This window comes from Stenella coeruleoalba (assembly GCF_951394435.1).
Source record: "Stenella coeruleoalba genome assembly, chromosome: 3".
In the NCBI taxonomy this organism is placed as follows: domain Eukaryota; kingdom Metazoa; phylum Chordata; class Mammalia; order Artiodactyla; family Delphinidae; genus Stenella; species Stenella coeruleoalba.
Genome location: NC_137148.1, coordinates 154054579 through 154077330, shown reverse-complemented (window position 1 = coordinate 154077330; position 22752 = coordinate 154054579). Strand labels below are relative to the sequence as shown.

The window sequence follows — 22752 nt, the reverse complement described above, 5'->3', positions numbered from 1 at the left end:
CATAGATTGAGGAATTTTGTTCATAAAAATATAATGGTTGTAGACCCTTTATTTCTATATCCTAAGTAGGAGTTTATGGTTTAAGGATTTTTCTCAGTATTAATTCTTTCCTTGAAGTCTCAGGATGGTGGGGGCACTGCCAAGCTTTTTTTTTTTTTAATTTATTTATTTTTGGCTATGTTGGGTCTTCATTGCTGAGCGTGGGCTTTCTCTAGTTGAGGCGAGCAGGGGCTGCTCTTCATTGCAGTGCATGGGCTTATTATTGCTGTGGCTTCTCTTGTTGTGGAGCATGGGCTCTAGGCATGCGGCCTTCAGTGGTTGCAGCAGGTGGGCTCAGTAGTTGTGGTGCACAGGCTTAGTTGCTCTGCGGCATGTGGGATCTTCCCGGACTAGGGCTCGATCCTGTGTCCCCTGCATTGGTAGGCAGATTCTTAACCACTGCGCCACCAGGGAAGCCCCAAGCATATTTTTATATGAGTACTTTTGCCTTCTATGGAAAAGTGTTGAGGAAACCAGGCTAACACTTCAAATGCAGGGGTCAGCTATAGCAGCAGTAAAGACTAAGGTCAAGAGCTCAACATTCAAGTGTACCTTCTTGAGAAAGCAAGGTTATCTCTAAACTTGAAAAGAAATTGCTACAACTTGAGTAGGGACAGGGCGCTTGTGTGGCTTCTCTGCAACAAAGAGGGCAGTTTGGTATTGTGGTACTGGCTTTGGAGTCTAACAGACTTGGAATCATATCTTACCCCAGGTATTTACAGGATTGAAGCCTCTGAGCCTTTATTTTTTCATCTGTTTGTAGGACCTAGTGATGTGTGCCTTTTTTAGGGTTGCTTATACTTAGGAAGTATCAACATAGTCATTAAGATTTTTTAGTTAGAAGCTATCACTAGTAGAATAAGTTTATTAAGTCTAGTACCTGAGAGAATAAGAATTTGTTTACTGAATGAGGCATATAGGGTCTTTTTATTTCAAGAGTATTTCAAATTGAACACCTGCCTCACACCATATACAAAAAATATATTGAAGACGTAAATGTAAGTACTAAAACTATAAAACTGTCTTAGGGGTAAATTTTTTTTTTTAACGATTCCTTTGTGAATTTTATTTATTTATTTATTTGGCCACACCGTGCGGCATGTGGGATGTTAGTTTCCTGACCTGGGATCGAACCCGCATCCCCTGCGGGTTGGAAGCAGAGAGTATTAACTGCTGGACCGCCAGGGAAGTCCCTAGGGGTAAATATTCATGACTTTAGATTTGGCAGTGGATTCTTAGATATGACACCAAAAGCACAAGCAACAAAAGAAAAAAATAGATAAATTGGACTCCATCAAAATTTAAACTGTTGTGCATCAAAGAACACTATCAAGAAAGTGAAAAGAAAACCTACAGAATGGGAGAAAATATTTATAAATCATATATCCGATAAAAGTCTAGATTTCAGAACATATACAAAATTCTTACCACTCAACAACAAAAAGGACTCAGTTAAAACAAAACACTTGCATAGACGTTTTCTCTAAGAATATATACAAATTGTCAGCAAGCACATGAAAAGATGATCAACATAGTTAATCATTAAGGAAATGTGAGTCAAAACTATGAGATACCACTTCATCCCCACTAGAATGGCTATTAAAAAAATGAAAATAACAAATGTTGGTAAAAATGTGGAGAAATTGGAACCCAGGTACACTGTTGGTGGGAATGTAAAATGGTGCAGCTGCTATGAGAAAAAAAGGAATGAAGTACTGTCACATGCTATGATATAGATGAAAACATATGTTAAGTGAAAGAAGTCAGTCACAAAAGCCCACATATTGTATGATTCCATTTATAAGACACGCCCAGAATAGGCAAACACATAGAAACAGAAAGCAGATTAGTGGTTGCCTAGGGCTGGGATCCTGGGGGGAAAAGGAGAATGACTGCTAATGGGAACATGTTTCTTTTTTAGTTAATGAAAATGTTATAAAATTGGTAGTGGTGATAGTTGCACAACTCTGTGAATATACTAAGAATAAACTAAAAGCCATGAACTGTAATTCAGTGAATTATATAATATGTAACTTTATCTCAATAAAGGTATTATATTGAAACAAAAAAGAATAGTGACAGCAGAGTCAGGATGGATATTGAAAGTTTGAAGATAGCAGAGAAGATGTGAAACAGTCTCTGGGAGAGTAGAACAATAAACTGACTATGGAGACATATTAGGATTGCTAGGCTGTATTGAGGGGCCGCTTGAGGTTTTTGGTCTTAAATATATTGTGAGCACCGTCAGCACTATTGTGCTGCTTAGGTAGGGGCACATAATAGGTGGAGAATTGGATTTAACCAAATTTGGGTTTTGCTAGGGAGTACAATAGAAATTAGAAATAAGTTGAGAAAATATTCAGGGGAATGGTTGGTAGAATAACCATGAGATCTAAGTTAGGTAAGAAGGAAAGTGAGGACATGACAGGATGATGGACAGTGAAAAGGTGATAGCCTGGAATTAGACATCCTAGTGGGACTGAAGGATTATTGGAGTTAGGGTATTAGAAGGAGTGAGTTGGAAAAGATAGGTGGTGGTGATGTTGGAAGTGGCATGATTATTATTGACAGGCTCAGTCAGCGTTCCTCACTGGAACCACAGAACACAGAAAATGAATCGAATGTTTTCCTTACTTCTCCCGAGGATGGTACATAACTGGTTGGTACTATTCTAGATGCGGAGGACAGAGTTTAATGCATTACATACAATGGATGCCTGAGGACATTAGGCTTACTTCTCTCTCAGAAATCCCACTTGAGAAAGGCTGAGATGGTATGATCCATGGGAGCTGATAGCAAAAAGGTAAAGGAAGTGAGAGGACAGATACTGAATGAATCATAGCTTAGGTTGAACTACAGAAACTGCAACTTTCATATTCTTCAGTCTAATATGTACATATTAAAATCACCAAGAATGATGGCAAGACTGGCAAAAAGAAAGACAGCAAGTGATATGTTAAAAGTTTCAACGAATGGCCAGGAAAGGGGGTGGGGTGGGTGACCAGGAGGATAGTAGATGACTTCTTCAAGGTGGAGCAGCAGGCGTAGCAGAATGGTTTGTGCTTCAAACCAGGTTTTCCAGTAGTCTGGAAGCAACAATGAGGAGTAAGAGGATATTTACCCCACCTCCAGGTCAGTGGTATTGTGTTGTAAGGAAGAAGAAACAGCCAGTACCTGAGAAGGTACAAGGAGAAGCAGTATGCTCAGAGGACAGCCATCTTTCAGTTCGAGCAAGAAGATGAAAGAACTTCCACAGAGAGGGTTAAGAATATTGAGGATTTTTTTGATCACTGACCCTAATTCCAGAGGGCAGAGTCATTTTGAGAGCAGGAGAGGGAGACTGAGTCATACTAGAAAAGTGCCCCCAGATGACGGATTAGAGTCGTGGGATGAGAATCTAGGTGGTGAGAGAAGCTATGGGAAGCTTGAATTTCTTGGGGGTGTCCAAGGTAAACAGATTTAAGGCAAGATAGAATTAGTCATGTTTATCTCCGCAGTGCTAGTCAGTGGAACTGTCTGCAGTGACAGAAATGTTCTTTATTAGTAGACTCAAACATGGTAGCCACTAGTCACATGTGGCTATTGAACGCTTGAAATGTATACTTCATGTGATGAAGACCTGAATTTTAAATTACATTTAGGGGGCTTCCCTGGTGGTGCAGTGGTTAACAATCCACCTGCCAATGCAGGGGACACGGGTTCGAGCCCTGGTCCGGGAAGATCCCACATGCCACGGAGCAGCTAAGCCTATGTGCCACAACTACTGAGCCTGCACTGTAGACCCGGAAGCCACAACTACTGAAGCCTGTGCACCTAGAGCCCATGCTCCGCAACAAGAGAAGCCACCTCAGTGAGAAGCCCGTGCACCGCAATGAAGAGTAGCCCCTGCTCACCACAAGTAGAGAAAGCCCACGTGCAGCAATGAAGACCCGATGCAGCCAAGAATAAAATAAATTTATTAAAAAAAGAAAAATAAATAAATTACATTTAATTCTAATTAAGTTTTAAATTTAAACAGCCACGTGTGTCAGAATGGTAGATAATGGTTAGTTCTGTTGATAGCCTTTTTGTTGGGACTACTCTCATAGGGAAGGCTGGCAGCATTGAGGCAGACAACATGCAGGTGGAGCAGGCCTTCCCTTTTTCCCCTAACATCCCACTGAGAAAGTGCTAAGCTGGAGGATTGGCGGTCTTAGCAGGAACGTAAACAACTCTGTGGCCTCCCATTATTTTCTGCTGATGTGGTTTTGAGGTTAAGGGAGACAAACTGAGAGTAACCACTGTCATGCTTCCAAATCTCTCTTCTTTGTATATATAATTTTCACTTAACTCAGGGAGCCTTTGTCTTCACTGTTTACAGTTCAAGGCCATATGTTTTTATTTTTGATTGCTTGTCTGCTTAGGGTTTTGGAAATAAGTGTGTGCTGATGTTTACATAGTATTGGTAATTGTTCTGTAATGCTTTGGTTATTGTTCATTTTGTCTGTACAGATTAGTATGGGAACCACTTAAGACTAAGACCTAACGCAAATTATAGATAGGCTGGTAGGTATGTTCTAAAGATGGGCTTAAATCTTTGGCTAAGACTAAGAAATAAATTTGGAAGACTAATAATGAGAATTACATAATAATAAACAACTAATGATAATCTGAGTGCTTTCTGTGGGCTGAACACTCTTACAACTTATTTGGATTATTTGATGTGATCCTTACCAGAACCCATGAAGATAGATGCTATTATCATGTCATTTTGTGGGTAAGTCACCTGATACTCAGAGAGCTTAATTAACTTGCCTAAGGGAACACAGCTAGTCGAGTCCTAGCCTGGAGACCATTTTGTCCAACTCTAAAGTTGGTGCACATTATTCCACTGTGTGCCACTGCTTCTTTGTATCTTAACAGTGCCAAACCAAGTCCTAAGTGCAGTTCCTTAGGGCGTTTTCCATCCAGTGGTATATAAAGGCCTGAGTTAATGGTCGTAGGTTTATAGGTGGCTCTCTCAGCTCTCAGTGATGTTCCTCCTTTCTGTTTTGCATACCTTGCCCAGGTAGTTGCTTTCCTGGTAGTTGTCTTCAGACTCCATCGTTCCCTTTTGAAATCTTTGGCTGTTGTCACCAGCAACTAAGTTTTTGGATTTAAGTTTCATACTAAATTCTCTGCCTGCAGCTTAGTTAAAATGGCTCTCTCAACACTCATAAACCAGAGTAGCAGACTCCTTTAGAGCAACTTACACCTTTCTTCTTTGTAGGGGCAATAGTTTTTAAAGGAAAAATGTAGCTGCAGGGGCCAGTCCAGTCTGCTCTGATCATAACATTTAATAATAGAATTAGCATATAAGTCTCAGCCATCTGCCAAGTCTCTTTTCCACCTGCCCACTTAGCACTTATCACTTTCTCTCTTCCCTCTTACCCTCTTTTTCTCTTTCCCTTTACCCTCTTATTTCCCAGGAGAGCAGCCTGCTCTTATAGAAGAACATATATTACTTTAAAGTAAAGCTCATATTGCACTTCTGGTGCCATGTTTCTTTGTTATTTTAGCTTTGTGATCTTTGTCAGTTTATTTCATCATCTATAAAATAGAGTTAGCGATATATGCCTTGCCAGGACCATTGTAAGGATTGAGATTATGTTTTTTAAGTCCCTGGCACAGAGAAGGTTCTCATAAAACAAGAGCCCCTTTTTCCTGTGAATCCATTGCTATGATTTAAATTGACAAGTATTTATTAGCATCTAATCTATGCTAGACTCTGCTGGGGATGGTGAAGAGATCAAGACAAAACCCAGAATCTCTGAATTCAGAAGGTTGTGTGATGTAGAAAGGAGACTGACATATAAACAAATAACAGAAATGTGCTAGGTGCAGAGGTATATATAAAGTGCTATAAGCAATTAATTCCTTTTCCAGCCCTGTTTGTGGAGTGGTTTCCAAGTATTTCTTTTGGGAAAAATCCTTGGTAGTCACGATGGGTAATAAATAGAAAGAGAGAGAGAGGGAAAAAAAAAAAACCTTAGAGGTTTCTGTAATCAGAGATGCAAACATTTTAAGAATTGATTTCAGCACGGCACTTGATAAAATCTCTCATAAATTCCTTGTACATAAGATGGAGAAATGTGGGCTGGCTGATAGAATAGGAGGTGGATTTTGAAGGTGGTTATACAACTATGTCCAGGATGTTTTTCTCCTGCAGTACTTTATTTTTATTTATAAAATCTCTGGGTTGGAGGGAACCTTAGAAATAGATCATCTACTCTAACTTGTGCCTAAGGCCTTGCTGTAACCTGATCTCTTTTTCTCCCTTTGAATTTTTTTTTTTCATACCCGTGATTCATTTATTTTTTAACTGGAAGTTTGTGCTTCTTAATTTCCCTCACCTATCTCTCTCCTCCCCCCACAGCCGCCACCCCCCACCTCCCTGGCAACTACCTGTTTGTTTTCTGTATTTACAACTCTTTCTGTTTTGTTATGTTTGTTCATTTGTTTCACTTTTTATATTCCACATATAAGTGAAATCATATAGTATTTGTCTTTGTCTGACTTATTTCACTTTGTATAATACTCTCTAGGTCCATCTATGTTGTTGCAAATGGCAAGATTTCTTTTTTTTATGCCTGAGTAATATTCCATTGTGTGTGTGTGTGTGTGTGTGTGTGTGTGTGTGTGTGTGTATATATATATATATATATAGCAAAGATTTCAAAAGGGAACGATGGAGTCTGAAGACAACTACCAGGAAAGCAACTACCTGGGCAAGGTATGCAAAACAGAAAGGAGGAACATCACTGAGAGCTGAGAGAGCCACCTATAAACCTACGACCATTAACTCAGGCCTTTATATACCACTGGATGGAAAACGCCCTAAGGAACTGCACTTAGGACTTGGTTTGGCACTGTTAAGATACAAAGAAGCAGTGGCACACAGTGGAATAATGTGCACCAACTTTAGAGTTGGACAAAATGGTCTCCAGGCTAGGACTCGACTAGCTGTGTTCCCTTAGGCAAAACTGGAAAACAGTGATATATATATATCACCTCTTCTTTATCCATTCATCTGTTGATGGATACTTAGGTTGCTTCCATATCTTGGCTATTGTAAATAATGCTGCAATGAACTTGTGGCACATACATCTTTTCGAATTAGCGTTTTATTTTCTTCAGGTAAATACTAGGCCTTTTAATTTTGTGTGTGTGTGTGTGTGATACGCGGGGCTCTCACTGTTGTGACCTCTCCCGTTGCGGAGCACAGGCTCCGTACGCGCCATGGCTCACGGGCCCAGCCGGTCCGTGGCATGTGGGATCTTCCCGGACCGGGGCACAAACCCGTGTCCCCTGCATCGGCAGGCGGACTCTCAACCACTGCGCCACCAGGGAAGCCCGCCCTTTTAATTTTTAATTCAGTAGTACGGAAAACTATATAGTGAAAAATATGCCTGCCTCCTCTTCCAGTCCCCAGGTGTCCCTGTCATCCTCCCTAGAGATAAGACATTATTAATAGTTGCTTCTGTGTATGATCATGTTTTATTATGTGTATCTCTTTACACCTTGTATTATAGTTATTTGAATGTATGTGTTGTCTCCCTTAGTAAATTGTAAGCTCCTTAAGAGCAAGAACCATGCCTCATAATTTCCTATATCTCCCCAAACTTACACATTGAAGATTATCAATAAATACTTGCTTGATTAAGTATTTAAAGGAAATTTGGACTAGGGGAAGACAGGCTTCTCTGGTAACATGCCACAGTTTTCTGTGTCCTTGGCCATATCTTTAACAGTCATTTTTCCCCAGTGACTTGGATGAACATGTAGAAAGCATGCTTGTAATATATGCAGATGACACAAAGCTGGGAGAGCTAATAACATCAGATGACAGAATCAAGACTTCACATGATCTCAACTGACTGGAATGTTCAACTGAAAAGAATAGGGATAAATATAAAGTCCTGTTAGAGGGGAAACATACCCAACAACTTAGTTACCCAAGTAAAGAATTAGGAGACCTGTCTTGATAACATTTTTGAAGATGATTTGGAAGGATAGGGGATAGATCTTAATTGCCTTTACGCTCAGTTTAAGCCAGTAGAATACCAGGATTGTCAATAAAGTAAACACAGCCTTGGCTGAATTAGTAGAATATGAGTCCAGACAAAGCAGCTTGTGGTTCTTGTGTTCTCTTTACTGGTCAGACTGCTTGTTGGAATATTGGGTCCATTTTGAGGTGCCACACATAGAAGACTGACAAATTGGGGTGTATGTAGAGGAGATTAACTAGGAAGGTAAAACATGGGTATAGGAATCAGACAGATCTAGACTGTTCTGGGTTCTTCTGACTAGTTGTGATAGCTTGGCAAAGTCAATTCCTTTGAGTTTGTTTTCATACGTTTAAAATAGGGCAGAATAATAATACCCATCTCCAGAGGATCATTAAAAGGATTAGAGCTACCCTAGGCCCTCAAAGGTTCTGCAGTCCAAGTCTTATTAGTGATTGGCTTAATGACTAGATATAGTACCTGTTTTGAAGGTGGTTACATTTTAGTGGGTCAGACAACTGAGTAAAACCAAGATTGTAATGTAGCTTGTTAAGTGTTCAAAGAGCTGACTTGTGGAAAAGGGGGTAAACTTATTCATACAGCCCCCAGTAAATGCAGATTAAGCCAGAATTGTTGTGTAGCGGTAGAATGGGTTTACCTAGGAGGAAGTGAATTCTCCTCAGTGAATGGGTATAGTTGAGACTGTTTAATCACTTGTCAGGGTTGCTTATAGAGGCATTTATATGAGTGGGAGGTTGGACTAGAAGGATAGGTAAACTATGGCCAGCCAGGAGTCAAATGTAGTTAGACATCTGATTTTATAAAGTTTTATTGGAACATACCACACCCAGTTATTTATAATGTTGCCTATGGCTGCCTTCCTGCTATAATGCAGAGTTGAGTAGTTATGACAGTTAAGGCGATGTGACATATCGCCTTCCAAGCCTAAAATATTTACTACCTGGTCCTGTACAGAAAAATTTTGCTAACCCCTGGTCTAGGTAAATGCTTCACAACCTAAATTATTTTGTGAACTGATAAGCTTTCTAAATTCTTTGTCATGGGGATGTCAAGTGTCAGGAGGGACAAAGGCAATATTTGAAGTGAGATGGTCACAGTTCTTCTTGTTAACTGCAAGGAATGAAGACTGGAAAACAGTTGGTTAATTAACTTCCAAGACCCTTTAAGAGAGTATGATTTGATAAACAGACACCTTTTGCTATGAGAAAAGTATTTGTATGCCACTTGGACTAAAGTTGTCTATACCCACTAGAATTAGGAGGTGGTCCTATTGTAGTGGAAAAGACTGGTTGTGTTAACTGTTCTGAGCTCTCATTTTCTCACTTGTAAATGGAACACTTTTCAGTTTTGTAAAGAGTGGAGCTAATGTGGGCACTCAGATTTAGCTGTCATTGCTATATATCATAAAGCATCTTATTGGAGTATATGTGTCACAAAGACAGAGTTTTCAATGGGAAAGTATAAATCCTTCCCCCTAGTGCTGCAAGTTAGGATAGTACACAAAAACCTTTCTTGGTGTGGACTAGATTTTTAGATCTAATGGCAAGTAGAGGAAAAATAGATCTCAGCAAATATGGGAATATCTTGCTGCTGGCAGTTTCAGTCCATATTATGCAAGTAATATTCTCTGTACTAGAAAGGCAGAGGTTTCCCAGACAGTCACCTCTCCCAGTGGAATAGGATTTTAAACTTTTCTTCTTCAAGTACATTTTGTCTTTTATATTTAGAGTCTACTGCCAACTAACAGTTTTTCTTTTTTGTTTTGTTTCTTTTTTTTGTTGTTGAAAGTGTTGACTCGGAGACAAAAAGAGACTAAGAGAAAGAGCAAGAGTGACAGTGGGACAGCTGCTCAGATTTCCCTAGACATTGACAAGTAGGTATACTGTGTTTACGGAGCTCTTGCTTATTAACACATACCATCACTTAGACCGAATAAGAGACCAATTTCTCTCTTACCCTGGGTTTCTTCGGCCTGGCAATCACTTTGTTGCTTTAATGCCTGTATTTCTTTTTCATATTCCCGGTTTATGTCAGCATAAGTGGGTGGCCTCTGTATCCCTTTTTGTTACTCTGAAAAGACCCTGCCACTCCCTCCACTTCCACATTCCTCTTAGCTTTCTGTTTTCTTTGAATTTGCATATTGGTGTTTGGTGCTTTGGGGAAGCAGTGTGCTATTTTGCAATGTAATGGTACAGAAGTTGAGTTGCAAGAAGTTGGGCAATATTGAAGACTTCCTTGGGTTGTGGGTTGCAGCTTGACTAAGAAAGCACATTCATTACAAAGGGAGGCAGGGGCAAGGGGTGGGTCAGGTATAAGTGCTGCCTCCTGAAAGTAAAGACATCACCAACAATACATTAGGGCAGTTAGTCATTAGAAACATTTATCTTTGAAACACAGATCTTATCTTAGATCCTAAATTTCATGGCTGCCTTCCCTAATCGAGTTGAGCAGAGCTCCACTTGCTCCTTTTGGAATCCTTCTGTCATGCAGTCATTTTTCTAGGACTGTATTCATCACACTATTGCAGTAAATTTTTTCCTTTCGTTTTTGACATTTCTGTCTCCGTGGCTATTCTGTGAGTTACTTGAAGGCAGATACTTGCCTTCATTCATGTTTATATCCCCGGCATCTAATAAAATGTGTGTGAGACAGCAATAACAATAATACCTGTTTGTTGAGCTCTTAATATTATGTGCCAGCCGCTGTGCTGGGTGGTTTATTTACTTTGTAGCTATCACAATAGCTGATAAGGTAGTATTCTTTCTTTTTTAGAAATAAATATAGAAACTGAAGAGAAATTATACGTAACTGGTTAAGATCATGTGGCCAGAACTGGCAAAGTCTACCTGACTCAAAAACTTATGCTTCTTTTACAGTGCTGCCGTCTCTCATGTAGTAGGGGGTTAATAAATGCTTTTTACATTAATTAATAAACCTTGAAAGGTACACTAGTGTAGCTTTTCTCATAAGTCAGAGTTTTACTTGTATTCTCTCTAATGATTAATTACTTGAGAGACTTATTTCTCCTATTTTAAAGACCCTCCCAGAGAAATTTTTCCATAAAGGCAATCTAAATCTTTCTGTAGTAACCGAATAGCAACAACCAGAAGGAGAAGCTTTGGAAAGTTTTCTTTAGCTTCTTAAAACTAAGATGATTTTATGAGTCAGGCAGACCTGGCTTCTGACAGTTATTAGCTATAGGACTTCGAGGAGAATAGTACCTTCCTAATAGGACCCACCAATTAATTGAGAAATTGTGTTTAAAGGGCCTTGTACCAGTTCTCACCACAGAGAAAATACTTCATAAATGTTCATTTTCTTCCTTTGTCTCCAGTGATTCCATTTTTGCTGATGCCTAATAAACCTTACCTCAGGGACACAATTTCCTCTTTCCACAAACTCTACGATTATAAAAAGATAAAAATAACTGTATATATGAAGTTGTGCAAAAGCCTCTGGCAGAACCACATGATTTTAGTAACTTCCTAGTGGATGTTGCAGGTTGTAGAATTAAGGAAGTCAGCATATAGACGGACTTGATACACTAATCAGACAAGTTCATCTACCGTGGTAAAAATGTCATTTTGATTTAATGCTCTTGGTGTTCCCTTTTCTGTCTAAATTTTAACTTCTCTTTGAAGAAAACGATTACACTTAATTTGAGAAGAGTTTGACTGAAGTCTGGAGAGCAATTAGCGTTGTTTGAGATAGTTAGAAGAGCTGATTTCATTATCATCCCACTGCCACAACAGCAGGGTAAGAGAAACAGCCAGGGAAAACCACTAATCACTCAGTCCTTTTGATTGGCATTGGGTTAGTTTTATTGGCGATCCTGCTGAGCGAATCTGCTTTGGTTGACATGTCTTCTTCACAGAATAACTTTAAGACATAAAAACACAATTTGAGACGTATCTAGGAGCACAGAGGCAAAAGCAAATCTTAAAACTGCCTTTTCTCTCTTTCTTCTGATTGGCTAGGAATGAGAAGTGTTATCTCTGTAAATCCCTAGTCCCGTTCAGAGAGTATCAGTGTCATGTAGAGTCCTGTCTCCAGCTTGCAAGAGGTGACCAAGGAGATGGGCCTGAAGAGAGTGATAGAGTATGCTCAGCTGTGGAGGGGAAGCGTCCACAACGGCTGAGGAACCCAAAGGTATGTGTGGAGTGTTTTAGGAAAGGTTACCTAACCCTCCACAGTTCTGTCTGGGCTTTTTTCCTCCCTCCTTCCTTCTTCTTCTGTTTATCTTGAAATAGGATTTGTGCTTTTTAAAATTATTTTTTCTTTTAATTAAAAAGTAATATATACTCATTGTAGAAAATATGGGAAGTTCAAAAAAAAGTATGAACAATAGCGAAATTATCATCCATAAGTTAGTTACTCAAAGATGACATCTTCTAGTATTTTGGCCTATTTTTTTCTAGTCTTTTTTTAATGCATTTTAATGTAATTGACACCATATTATATATGTACATATACACATATGTGTACATACGTATACTTGTATGTGTATATGTATATATACACTTACAATTGTAACATAAACACCTTCCTGGGTTTATTTTTAAACTGTTTTTTAAATTACTCTTAATGTTTGTATCACACAGTCAATTAACCGTTCTCATATTATTGGACATTCAGATTGTTTTCCAGTTCTTCTGTATTATAACGCTGTGTTTAAAACATTAATCAGTCTTTGTACCACTGATTATTTCCTTAGAATAGATTTCCTGAAGTGGAGCTCTTAGGGCAATGGGTATAAACATTAAAATCTCTTGAAACATACTGCCAGATTACTTTCCAGAAAGTATATCCAGTTGTATACCCACTGCCAGGAACATACAGTCAACTCTGTTGAACACCTCATGTGCCTAGCCTTATTAGGAAACTGTAGGATGTGGTCCTGGTCACTGGGAAGATGTGCTTTCTGGGCTTTGTGATTAGAGATCAGGAAGAGCAAGTCTTGGCTTAGAGATCAAAGATAAAGCAGCAGCTCCATGTCCAAGGCTTACTGACATAGCAGTCACTGAACACTAAGATGGAGAAGCCATTATCTGTCATGATGAAAAAAGAATATGAAGAAAAGTATGAAGAATCAGGGGAAATTATCTTTTCCTTATATGAATGGGGTGATGTTTAGGTGGTAATTTGGAGTTAGGGCTTATGGGTATGTGCTTATACCATAAAGCTAGTTTTTTCTCTGTCATCGCTGCCTCTAGAAGCTAATTTGAAACTGTTATTTTCTATTTTAAACCTCTCCAAATCTATCATAGGTCAAAGGTTACTGTTCTCTAATACGATCTTGGTGGAATAATTTGCCTTGACTCTGGTATCCATTCTTAGATATATTCTTGGCATAAAGACGTATTCTTTTAATCATATTTGCTTTTTTACTGTGTACCCTCGTTTATTAGAAAGCAAAAGACTTTCCTACAGCTGTACCCCTACACCTCTTCTCTCCTGGAGATAGGTGTGATCTGGGCTAAGGAAGTTGTATTTTAGACTCTGTGTAACCCTTTCATCTATTTTTCTCTGTCACAGGAAAAAGGCTTCAGTGAAGGCCGACTCCTTAGTCTCTTGGAACAGTCTGAGTACAAGACTACAGGTGAGGATCCCAGGACCAGTTTTCTGAGCTTCTTTCTGAGGCCTTCTAGTAAAAATAGCCCCTACCAACTCCCCTGACTTTTTGCTAGAGTTATGTGGTTGCACATTTGACCCAGTCAGCCAGCCTTTGAGACTTGGTCTAGGTCATCTCTCCCTAAGGAAGATGAAATACTCTGTCTTATTTATCATGTATTTTGTTTCAGCCTCTATAAAGCTTGAACTTTCTACTTGCCTTTTGAACTGGGGAAAAAACATTTCCAAATCAGAGTGGAATGTGGTACAAGTCCTAAGTACCTCCTAAAGGAATAGGCATTGAAAACTAGTCATTACTGTCATCTCCTAATGTTTTGTGCATCATTCATGTTACCTTTAGCATAGTGTCTCAACCTCTGCTCCTGAGGGACTGTAGGAAGTAATTCTGTCTCTGTGCCTAATATTTAAGGAGGAGTAGAGTGGATTGTTTAAGAGCATTGCATAGAGTTAGTAATACCAACTTCATAGATTGAAAGGATTATATCTAGTAAAGCTCCACACATATTCCCTGACGTAAGTAGGCTCTTGATAAATGTTGGCTGCTATTATTACTGTTGTTGTTGTTAATAGTTGCTATTGATAAATTTACTAGATGTAGGTGGAAGAGGAACTTTTGCTTAGGTCTGGTGAGATTTGCTTCCCATCTAGTTCTAATAGTTCATTCCGAACAAGCAAATCTGTTGTGCCTTCTGATGACTATAAAAAGGCAGCCTCTCTGAGCCCCATAGCCTGCTGCCTTTAGGTCAGCAGGTTGTGAATCTCTTCAGGTAGCAGATTTCCCTTGGCAACTCCTTGTTCCTCAAGTCCAGATTTGAAGTAGATTTATTCAGTGGTTATTCATTCAAAAGTGTTTACCTCTGTACTTTTGCAGGTAAGCCTGTTGGATGCTAATGCTCACATTCCATTGGTCTGGGGATTGGGGATCTGAGCTACCTGGATAAGCCTGATGAAGAGCAGTGCCCAGAACATAGGAAGCACACGATCAGTGAAAAGTGTTATGATTACACCACCACTAACAACATTATTACTTTTTCTGTCCTATCACAGATGCAGAGATAAAGACCAAGTTTTCAGAGACAGGAGCCTTCAGGTGAATTGGGGTGTGCATTGAAGTGTGACTGACAGCAGTTCTAGAAAAGTACAGCCCTGGTCCTATGTTCTGTGTATAGTGTGATATTCAGACTGTTGAAGTAGAAAACTGTGGAACTGTGTGACTGCTCTCTGTATAACTCTGTGCCTGCCATATATCTGGGCTGAGAATTGGATAACTACCTCAAGTTCATTCATGGTGTCAGAACAAGCAGAGGAAAAGCTGTCTTACTCCTCTTTGCCTCTCTATCCCCACCCAACCCTTGTCTTCTGACTTAAAATTCAAGCAGCTTGGGAATTTGGGCCTGAATCCTCATTTCTTTACTACCCAACTGTGTGGCTTTGGGTATATGATTTACCCAGTGTCCTCATCTGTGAAAGGGAAATGATAGTACTTATCTGATTGGATTATTCTAAAGATTACATGAAATAATAGTATATGTAAATACCCCTGGTACACATACTTAGTGCTTATTAGTAGGTGTATATTGAATTCTGATTTTTTTCTCCTTCTCTCTAGGGTGCCTTCACCAGGGGTAGAAGAGGCAGGTTGCAGCAGAGAGATACAGAGTTCCCCTGCACATCTCGACTTAAATGAGTCTCCCATCAAGTCTTTTGTTTCTATTTCAGAAACCACAGATTGCTTAGTGGACTTTAAAAAGCAGCTTACCGTCCGGTCAAGTAGCCGGACACGGACCAAAGCAGGCAGAGGAAGAAGGAGGAAATCCTGAATTTCTAGGGTCTAAAGGTTGACAAAACCATTAGCAATAGGGGTGGGCCATGTTCATTAAGCCTTAGTGGTCTCCAGTTCATTGTTATGCAGGTTTTGGCCCTGCAGTTTCTAGCACCAGCACCCACTCAGTGTTCTGGTTTTTATGTTTTCTATAAGCTATACAGACAACTGTGTGTAGTATTCTGTTTTATAACAGTCTGTTTGAATTCACTTGTGGTTAAAAAGAAAATTTAAATATATTTATCTATGTTTGTATGAAATTTTATTTCAATAAGATGGAGATTTTCCTTTTTTTCTCTGGGCTTAGGGGAGGGATATTTTAATTATGGAGCTAGTTCTCAGACTCATAAATTGCATGTTTCGGAATGAATTCCATTACTGGTCTCTGACATACTGCCTATATTCACAAAATGTGTAGTGCACAGTTCTGAACACTGTGTGGTTACTCTTGACTTTCTCTGACATCATTCTGGAAGATGCCAGGGCATTGAATTCTACTTCTGTTCCTGCTGTCCTTAACATTCAGTGACTTGTCATCTCATCTTGCTGCCTCACCCAGTTAAGAATTCTCAGCCAGAGCATAGGACCTTTGAGGGATATGTCTGACAATTCTTGCCAGGAGTTTGTAAGTGAACTCTAAGTTATTAGTTCCTATACAATTACTTTTTCTTCCTAGATTAACCAGTGGGGATGCCTTGTATATTTATCTGCTAAAACTGAGATTGGTTCTCTTGCCATCAGAGGTCATAGCAGCAACAGGAAATAACTTCTATTTCAGTTCATTAGTAGAGGAGTGCACATTCTCAACCACATTACCCAGGACCTTCCAGTGAAGAGCAGAGATGTGGTCTATCCTCAGTGCACAGGCAGACTCCAAAGATGAGAGGATGTTGAATGGCAGAAGCAACTGCCTGAGGGAGATGACCAAACAAGGATGTTGAGAAAGCTAGCTTTGGCCCAAGTTGATTTGAAGGTGTAGTGGGAGATGGTATGAGGTGGCTGCCGACCAGGAAAGGATCCTGGGACAAGATAAACAGGGCACCACTCACACTCTCCTAACTTCTGATTTACCAAGTCCAAAATTTTCTTTTCCTTTATTTTAAAACAAACATGAAGTGTGTGTTAGACTGAGGAGTTCAGAGATAGCTAGATGTAAGGCACAGCACAGGCCTTTAATGCATTGTTTCCTGCCTAGCTGCCTTTGCGCACAAGCTCTTTGAGTTAGAAAAAGGCAGGATGGCAGGCTCACCATGTCTTGGTGTTGGATGGCACTGACATTGTGGCCAGCATCACATTAATATTGCTGTTATTTTTTGAGCAATTGCTATGGTTCAGGCAATGTGTGTAGCTTCATTTATTCCTCACAGCAACCTTATGAGGTAGGTATTATCCTCCCCAATTTTCAGATGAGGAAACAAAGGTTCAGAGTAACAAATAAAACCACTTTTTGTCCATGGAAGTGAGACCACAGTGCCCTGCCTCATCAGTCCTAATGAAAATGCTGTATTTTGACTCTAGTACTGATTATTTTCCTGTTTTCCTTCTGAGAAATAATTTGGCCCATCAGCTTAACTCTCACTAGTTTTCTCTCAGTAAATGGCAATTTATTGGAGGTAAAGTTCCATAAACAGGGAATAGTATGTTTATCTCTCTGCCTGAAGATAAGAAGAGATAAAGGGCTGATTCTAGAAAGTGAATTATTTAACTTAAAATTGAGCAGTCTCCCTAGAACATGGATCATTGGCAAATTGTTGGAGGAGGGTGTGGATCAGCAGGATTAGTACTGGTCAGCTTATTTATTAACTAATGTGGAGTCAGGGGGAAACAGCCATCTCCCCAGGCCCTCCCACCTCTATCTTTGGTAAAAGCTGCTCATTTGTCTTATTCTCCCAATACCAGCGGTTTTGTGGGAGGGGCCTTAGTAAGACAGTGAAGAGACAAAGTCAGTGAAAAGAGTATGACATCAACCTGAGTCTGAACCCCTGCTTCTGATACAAGTTAACCTCTGTGAGACCTAGTTTCCTTTTCTATAAAATGGGAAAAATCTTACAGGGTTCTAAGGAGTAAGATAATGTGGGTAAAAGCACAGTATCTGTCTCATAGAAGGTGAGTGAATGGCAGCATTCGTTACTCAATGTGATGCTAGTTTTGTATGTCGTAAGTAGTGTTACAGTGAGAGGAGGAAAAGCCAGAGAGGGGTGAAGAGCAGATGTGAGAGGTTACAGTTCGACTACCTTAGTTCCATCAAGCACCAGCCTTCCACAGCAAGCTCGGGTGTTTAGAGCTTGCCTAGGACCCCTGGGTTTTTGGGTTTTGTTTCTTGTTTTTGTTTTGCTTCTTCCGAAAGATGGGAAGCAGCTGTTCTGATGGTGTTGTCAACTCATGAAGAGCTGGGAAGATCCAAGAATTTCACAAGCTATTGTGATAAATTGGGAAAGAGAAGGTAACCTTTGTGTTAGGCACTGTGGTTGTGTTATTTCATTTCATCCTTATCACAGCCCTCTAGCAGAGGCTCTGCCTTGCCCATTTCCCCTGGGCACTTACTGTTCTATTACATACCCGCAGGGTCCTATTGCAAGAACCTGTAACTCTCTGCCTTAGCACTTCTCTAGGCTAGTGTGTGGCACAGGCTGGGAGTGCCAGGGAGCGAGGGCCCCTGAAGCAGCCATCAGCCAGTAAAAGATGGAAGTTGGAGGATAAATTCTCCAGCTTCCTCACCTTAGGTGGATGCATTCTGTCTGTCTCCCAGAGTTCCCCTGTGGGATTGAGCCTCAGTGGCTCCCAGCAGCAACTTAATTATGTATGCTCTATTGGCTTCCTTCCCTTCCTATCTCACTTCCAACTCCCCTGTCGGTGCTTCCTGGATCAGGGCTGGGACTAGGGTGAGGGGCCCTCACTCTTGGGTTCATGTAAAGGCAGCGTTGACACTTGTGTGAACCTAAGAGGGATTCTCTACATTTTATTGCTAGGCACTTCACATGCATTGCCCTAATCCTAATCCTGGCCTGATTGCTTCCCAATTAAACCTTTTGCACTCAAATTAGGTCTGCTTCTGGAGGAGCCCAACCTAAGGCATTAGTCTCCATGTTTTATACATGGAAAACTGAGGCTCAGAGAAGTGAAGGAATTCACCTAGGTCATACAACTGGTAACTGAGATGGGATTCAAACCCAGGTCTGTCTGACACCAGTGCTGATTCTGTCTACTATACCATACTACCTCCTACTTCCCACTTGAGTCACAAAACTCAATGGAAATTTTAAGTTTGGGTGGGCTCATTCTCACCTGTGAGGCAGAGAAGCTTTGGCCCTAAGTTGATTTAGAAGGTGGGAGTTGGGGTGAGGGGAAGGCAGGTAAGTAAGTAGATGGTAGTACCAAGTGGGAAGATGGAAGAATGTATAAACCCAGAGTGGAAAGGCTGCTGAAGCCGTATGTACCAGGAAGGCAGGGAGAGGTTACTTATTTCCTCTCAGTTTCAAAAGCCCTGGACTATTGAGGTTGTGGGAGGGCTCTTCAATTTAACAAAAATTAACTGATATCTATCCCACGTTAGATATAGAACTGGGCCCCGGAGCTCCAAAGGTAAATAAGAATCATTCTTTGGGAGCCCATAGTACAGTGGGGGGAGACAAACAGATTCTTTTAATAGACTGTAGTTTATGCAGTGATACAAGATCAAGACACTATGGGATCAATAGACAGGTTGCTACTCGGCTGGGATTAGGGCCAGGAGGAACTTGTCTAGGAAGGCTCCCAGCACTGGCGATGTCTGAGGTGTAATTTAAAGGATAAGGAAAAGTTAGGTGAAAAGGCTGGAGAGCGCAAAGGGAGAGTCATTCCAGACAGATCAACATAAACAAAAAACTAACAGTAAGAAGCAGCTTGATGGGTATAGGAGAGCTGCAAGGCACATTGGAGTAAAAGGGCATGGAGGGAATAGCAGGAAGCTTATTGGGGCCTGAGTGCTTGGCCGTGGGGCACTGTGAGCTGTGAGAAGCAAGCCTATGAGCACATCGGAGCAGGGAGGGCCTGGCTCTCATCCCAGCCATGGTACCTGGGCTACAGCCCACCTTTCCCCCAGCTGACTGCTTCTCCCCATTCCTTAGTTCCTCCTGGACAGCTGGAGATTGGCACTAAGGGGCTATGAGGAGCCTTGTGAGGACTTGTCCTTCCCTTTTTTGGTCAATGGCCATCTGGTGTCTGAAGAGAACTGCTGATCCTTGCTGTGCCTCTGCTACAGTTACGGCTGTCATCGTTGTTCACAGATCTCAAGCCCAGACTGCCTCCTCCTTCCATAGGCCCTGACACAGACCTTCCCTGACACTCTGCCTAGGGTGTTGGGACCCCTGCTGCTGGGGAAATAGACATAGGTTTCTAGAAACACAAAGAGCCCTGGCATTGCTTATCAGGGGTGTATCCTCACCCTGGCTCAGGAGACTGCAAACTGACTGTCAGCATGAATCACATTCACATTCAGTTCTATATTCTCTCCCCACTAAGAAGTTGAGAGAGACTGGAGCCCCAGGCTAGGCAGGATGTATGTTTTGAATGACAGCCAGTCTATCCTCCCCACCCCCATTCCCAATTTCAGAGCCTACATGCCTGATTGCTACACAGTGAACTGTGCAGGAGGGCTGATATGTGGCATGTTTCCAGGCCCAGTTATGCCAAAACTGATTCAACAGCCATCATCCCTGGTCTCCATCCTGGTGTCATGTGGAGGCAGAGTACTGTTTATGGTTAACGGTAGGGTTACTGTTGATGAGGTAGCCTGGAGTTTTAAAGTATCTGCTCACCAATTTCCCTGGAATGAAAATTGGTGCAGCGTGTCTAGTCTCCTGCCATGGCGAGTATCTTAGTCCATTTGGGCTGCAATTAAAAAGTACCACAGACTGAGTGGCTTATAAACAATAGAAATGTATTTCTCACAGTTACGGAGGCTGGATGTCTGAGGTCAGGGTGCCAGTCTGGCCAGATGGTCAGATGAAGGCCCTCTTCCACGTTGCAGACCGCCAACTTCTCGTATCCTCACATGGCAGAAGAGGCAAGGGAGCCGTCTGGGGCCTCTGATGAGGGTACTAATCCCATTCATTAGGGCTCCACCCTTATGACCTAATCACCTCCCAAAGACCCCACTTCTTAATACCGTCACCTTGGGCATTAGGTTTTCAACATAAGAATTAGGTGGGAGGGGAACAAAAGTATTTAGACCACAGCAGTGGGCACAGTGTTGCCCCAACTTTCTGTACATTCAAGAAGACTAGTTCAGGGAAACCAGCTTGGTGGCCAACAGCCCCACTGCAGCTGAGATTCCTCTTCCCCTTCTAGTAGAGAAGCCCCATGGTGTGAACCTACTCTTCCTCCTTGGCCTGTAGACTAAAGGCTGAACTCCACAGCCTGGCTGCCTCCTCTCCCACCATGTGTCCTCACCTACATGTATCCTCTTGAGGTCCTTGGAGCTGTACCCCAATTCCATGAAGGTGCCTTATGCTCCACAATTTTGTACATGTGAGGACATACTGCCACTCTTCCTTCAGGGCTCAGCTTCCTCAACTTCTGCCCACTCTGGGGCAGAGTTAGCCTCTTCCTCTTGTGCTTCCACATCGCCTCGTGTTCATTTAGTAGGTCGTTACACATTTTGGAAAATTGTCCATTGGACTACATATTTCCCAGGCTATTCTAGCTCCTTTCCAGGGATGAACCACTGCGGACTCTGAGTGTTTGTAAAATGGATGGAGCTCCCAGCATTGCAGAGGGGATATCCCAGGCTCCTTGACCCACTTCAGGACTCCCAACTTCCTGTGGCGATCTTGCTTAAGTTTGCACCATGGCCCTGCCTAACTTGGCCTCCTCTTAGGGCAGACTCAGAGGGAAGTGCATCTTCCTGAATTAGCTGGTGTCTAGTGAGAGGGTGGGGCTTGGTGACATTATAAGTCAGATTACTCGTGAGTTTCACTTTTGAGTACAAAGCAGTTCGGTGGGACGTCTCATTGAGAGAGAAGAGCCCAGGTCTGAGAAGAGTGACCAACTGCTGCTTCTCCCAGGTAAGATTCTCCTCTAATTCCTGCCTGCCTCAGCTCTAGCCCCTTCCTTAGCCTCATCTCTCCTGCTTAGTCCATCCTGGATGAGTGGAGGCTGGAAAGGCTAAGCTGGTTGGTCCTCAATAGTGCTTCCTATCTTCGGCAGAGGTGCTGGGATACCTTTCAGAAGGAAGGCTCGTTCCATGTAGCTGATTCAGCTGAATTAAGCCAAGAGGCCCACAGTTATTCAAACATCCCCAGACCCTGGGCTGGGTTCTGGGGATCTAGTGATATGGCAGACATGTCCCTCCCCACAGGAACTCTCAGCTGGAAGAGACAGAAATGAATACATTTACTGGGAGTGTAAATACTGGGGTTACTTGGGGGAAGCTTCAGTCTCTTATGTAGAAGTGCTGAATAAATGTTGAATAGAAGAAGAAATGAATAAGAGTGAATGAGTGATTGAGCTAGCTGGGCCTCGAAAGGAGAGTGAAATCTCACCATGTGTGTAGCCCTAGGCCCCTCCCAAAGGTAATTGCCTCAGTTATCCCATTTTATCCTCAAAACAGACTTCTAACATATATGGAACATATGTTTGACAGATGTGACAGCAACTTGAGTGTAGGTATATGTGACTTTGGGGAGATTTTTTGGAAACTGATTTCTTGGTTCTCTGAATAAGAACTCCCCACCTCTCAATTTTTCAAAGCTGTACTAGCACCTACCTATTTCAAGCCCTGTGCTGGGCATTGAAGAAGCAGAGATGACTCAGCAATTCCAGGGAAGGCTGTGAACGAAGGCTGGACAGCAGGAGACAGGATGAAGCTCATAGTCAATGTGGCTGGAATATGAAGGGGAGTAGCAAGCGAGGAAGCTTGGGTTGAGGACAGTGTGAGGGGGTTGCAAAGTCACAAAACTTTTCTTTTTCTGCAGTAGAAGCCATCACAGTGTGACGGCTTACTTCACATTGTGGGGAATGACATGATAAAATCTATTTCTGCACAGTCACTCTGGTAACATGTTTGGTGTGGGTAAGGTGGCGAGATGGACACATGGGAGCACAAATATCAATTAGGAGGCTGTTGGAATAATCAGATGGGTGGAAGGTCTAGGACAGTGGCTGTAGGAACTGGGAGGTGGAGACACATGGGAGCTCTTTCCGCTCTCAGCTCTTTCAGCCTGAGAACTTATTGCG

General features: G+C 41.6%; 1 protein-coding gene across 1 annotated transcript in view; it reads left to right on the top strand.

Moving 5' to 3' along the window:
- UIMC1 (ubiquitin interaction motif containing 1) overlaps nt 1-21404 on the top strand; it is a 187494-nt gene extending 166090 nt beyond the window's left edge. Inside the window, 5 exon segments of the mRNA XM_079917168.1 lie at nt 9873-9957; nt 12062-12233; nt 13620-13683; nt 14763-14805; nt 15325-21404. Coding sequence (XP_079773294.1) covers nt 9873-9957; nt 12062-12233; nt 13620-13683; nt 14763-14805; nt 15325-15535 — 575 coding nt within the window. The 3' untranslated portion in view covers nt 15536-21404.
- The last annotated feature ends 1348 nt before the right edge of the window (nt 21405-22752 follow it).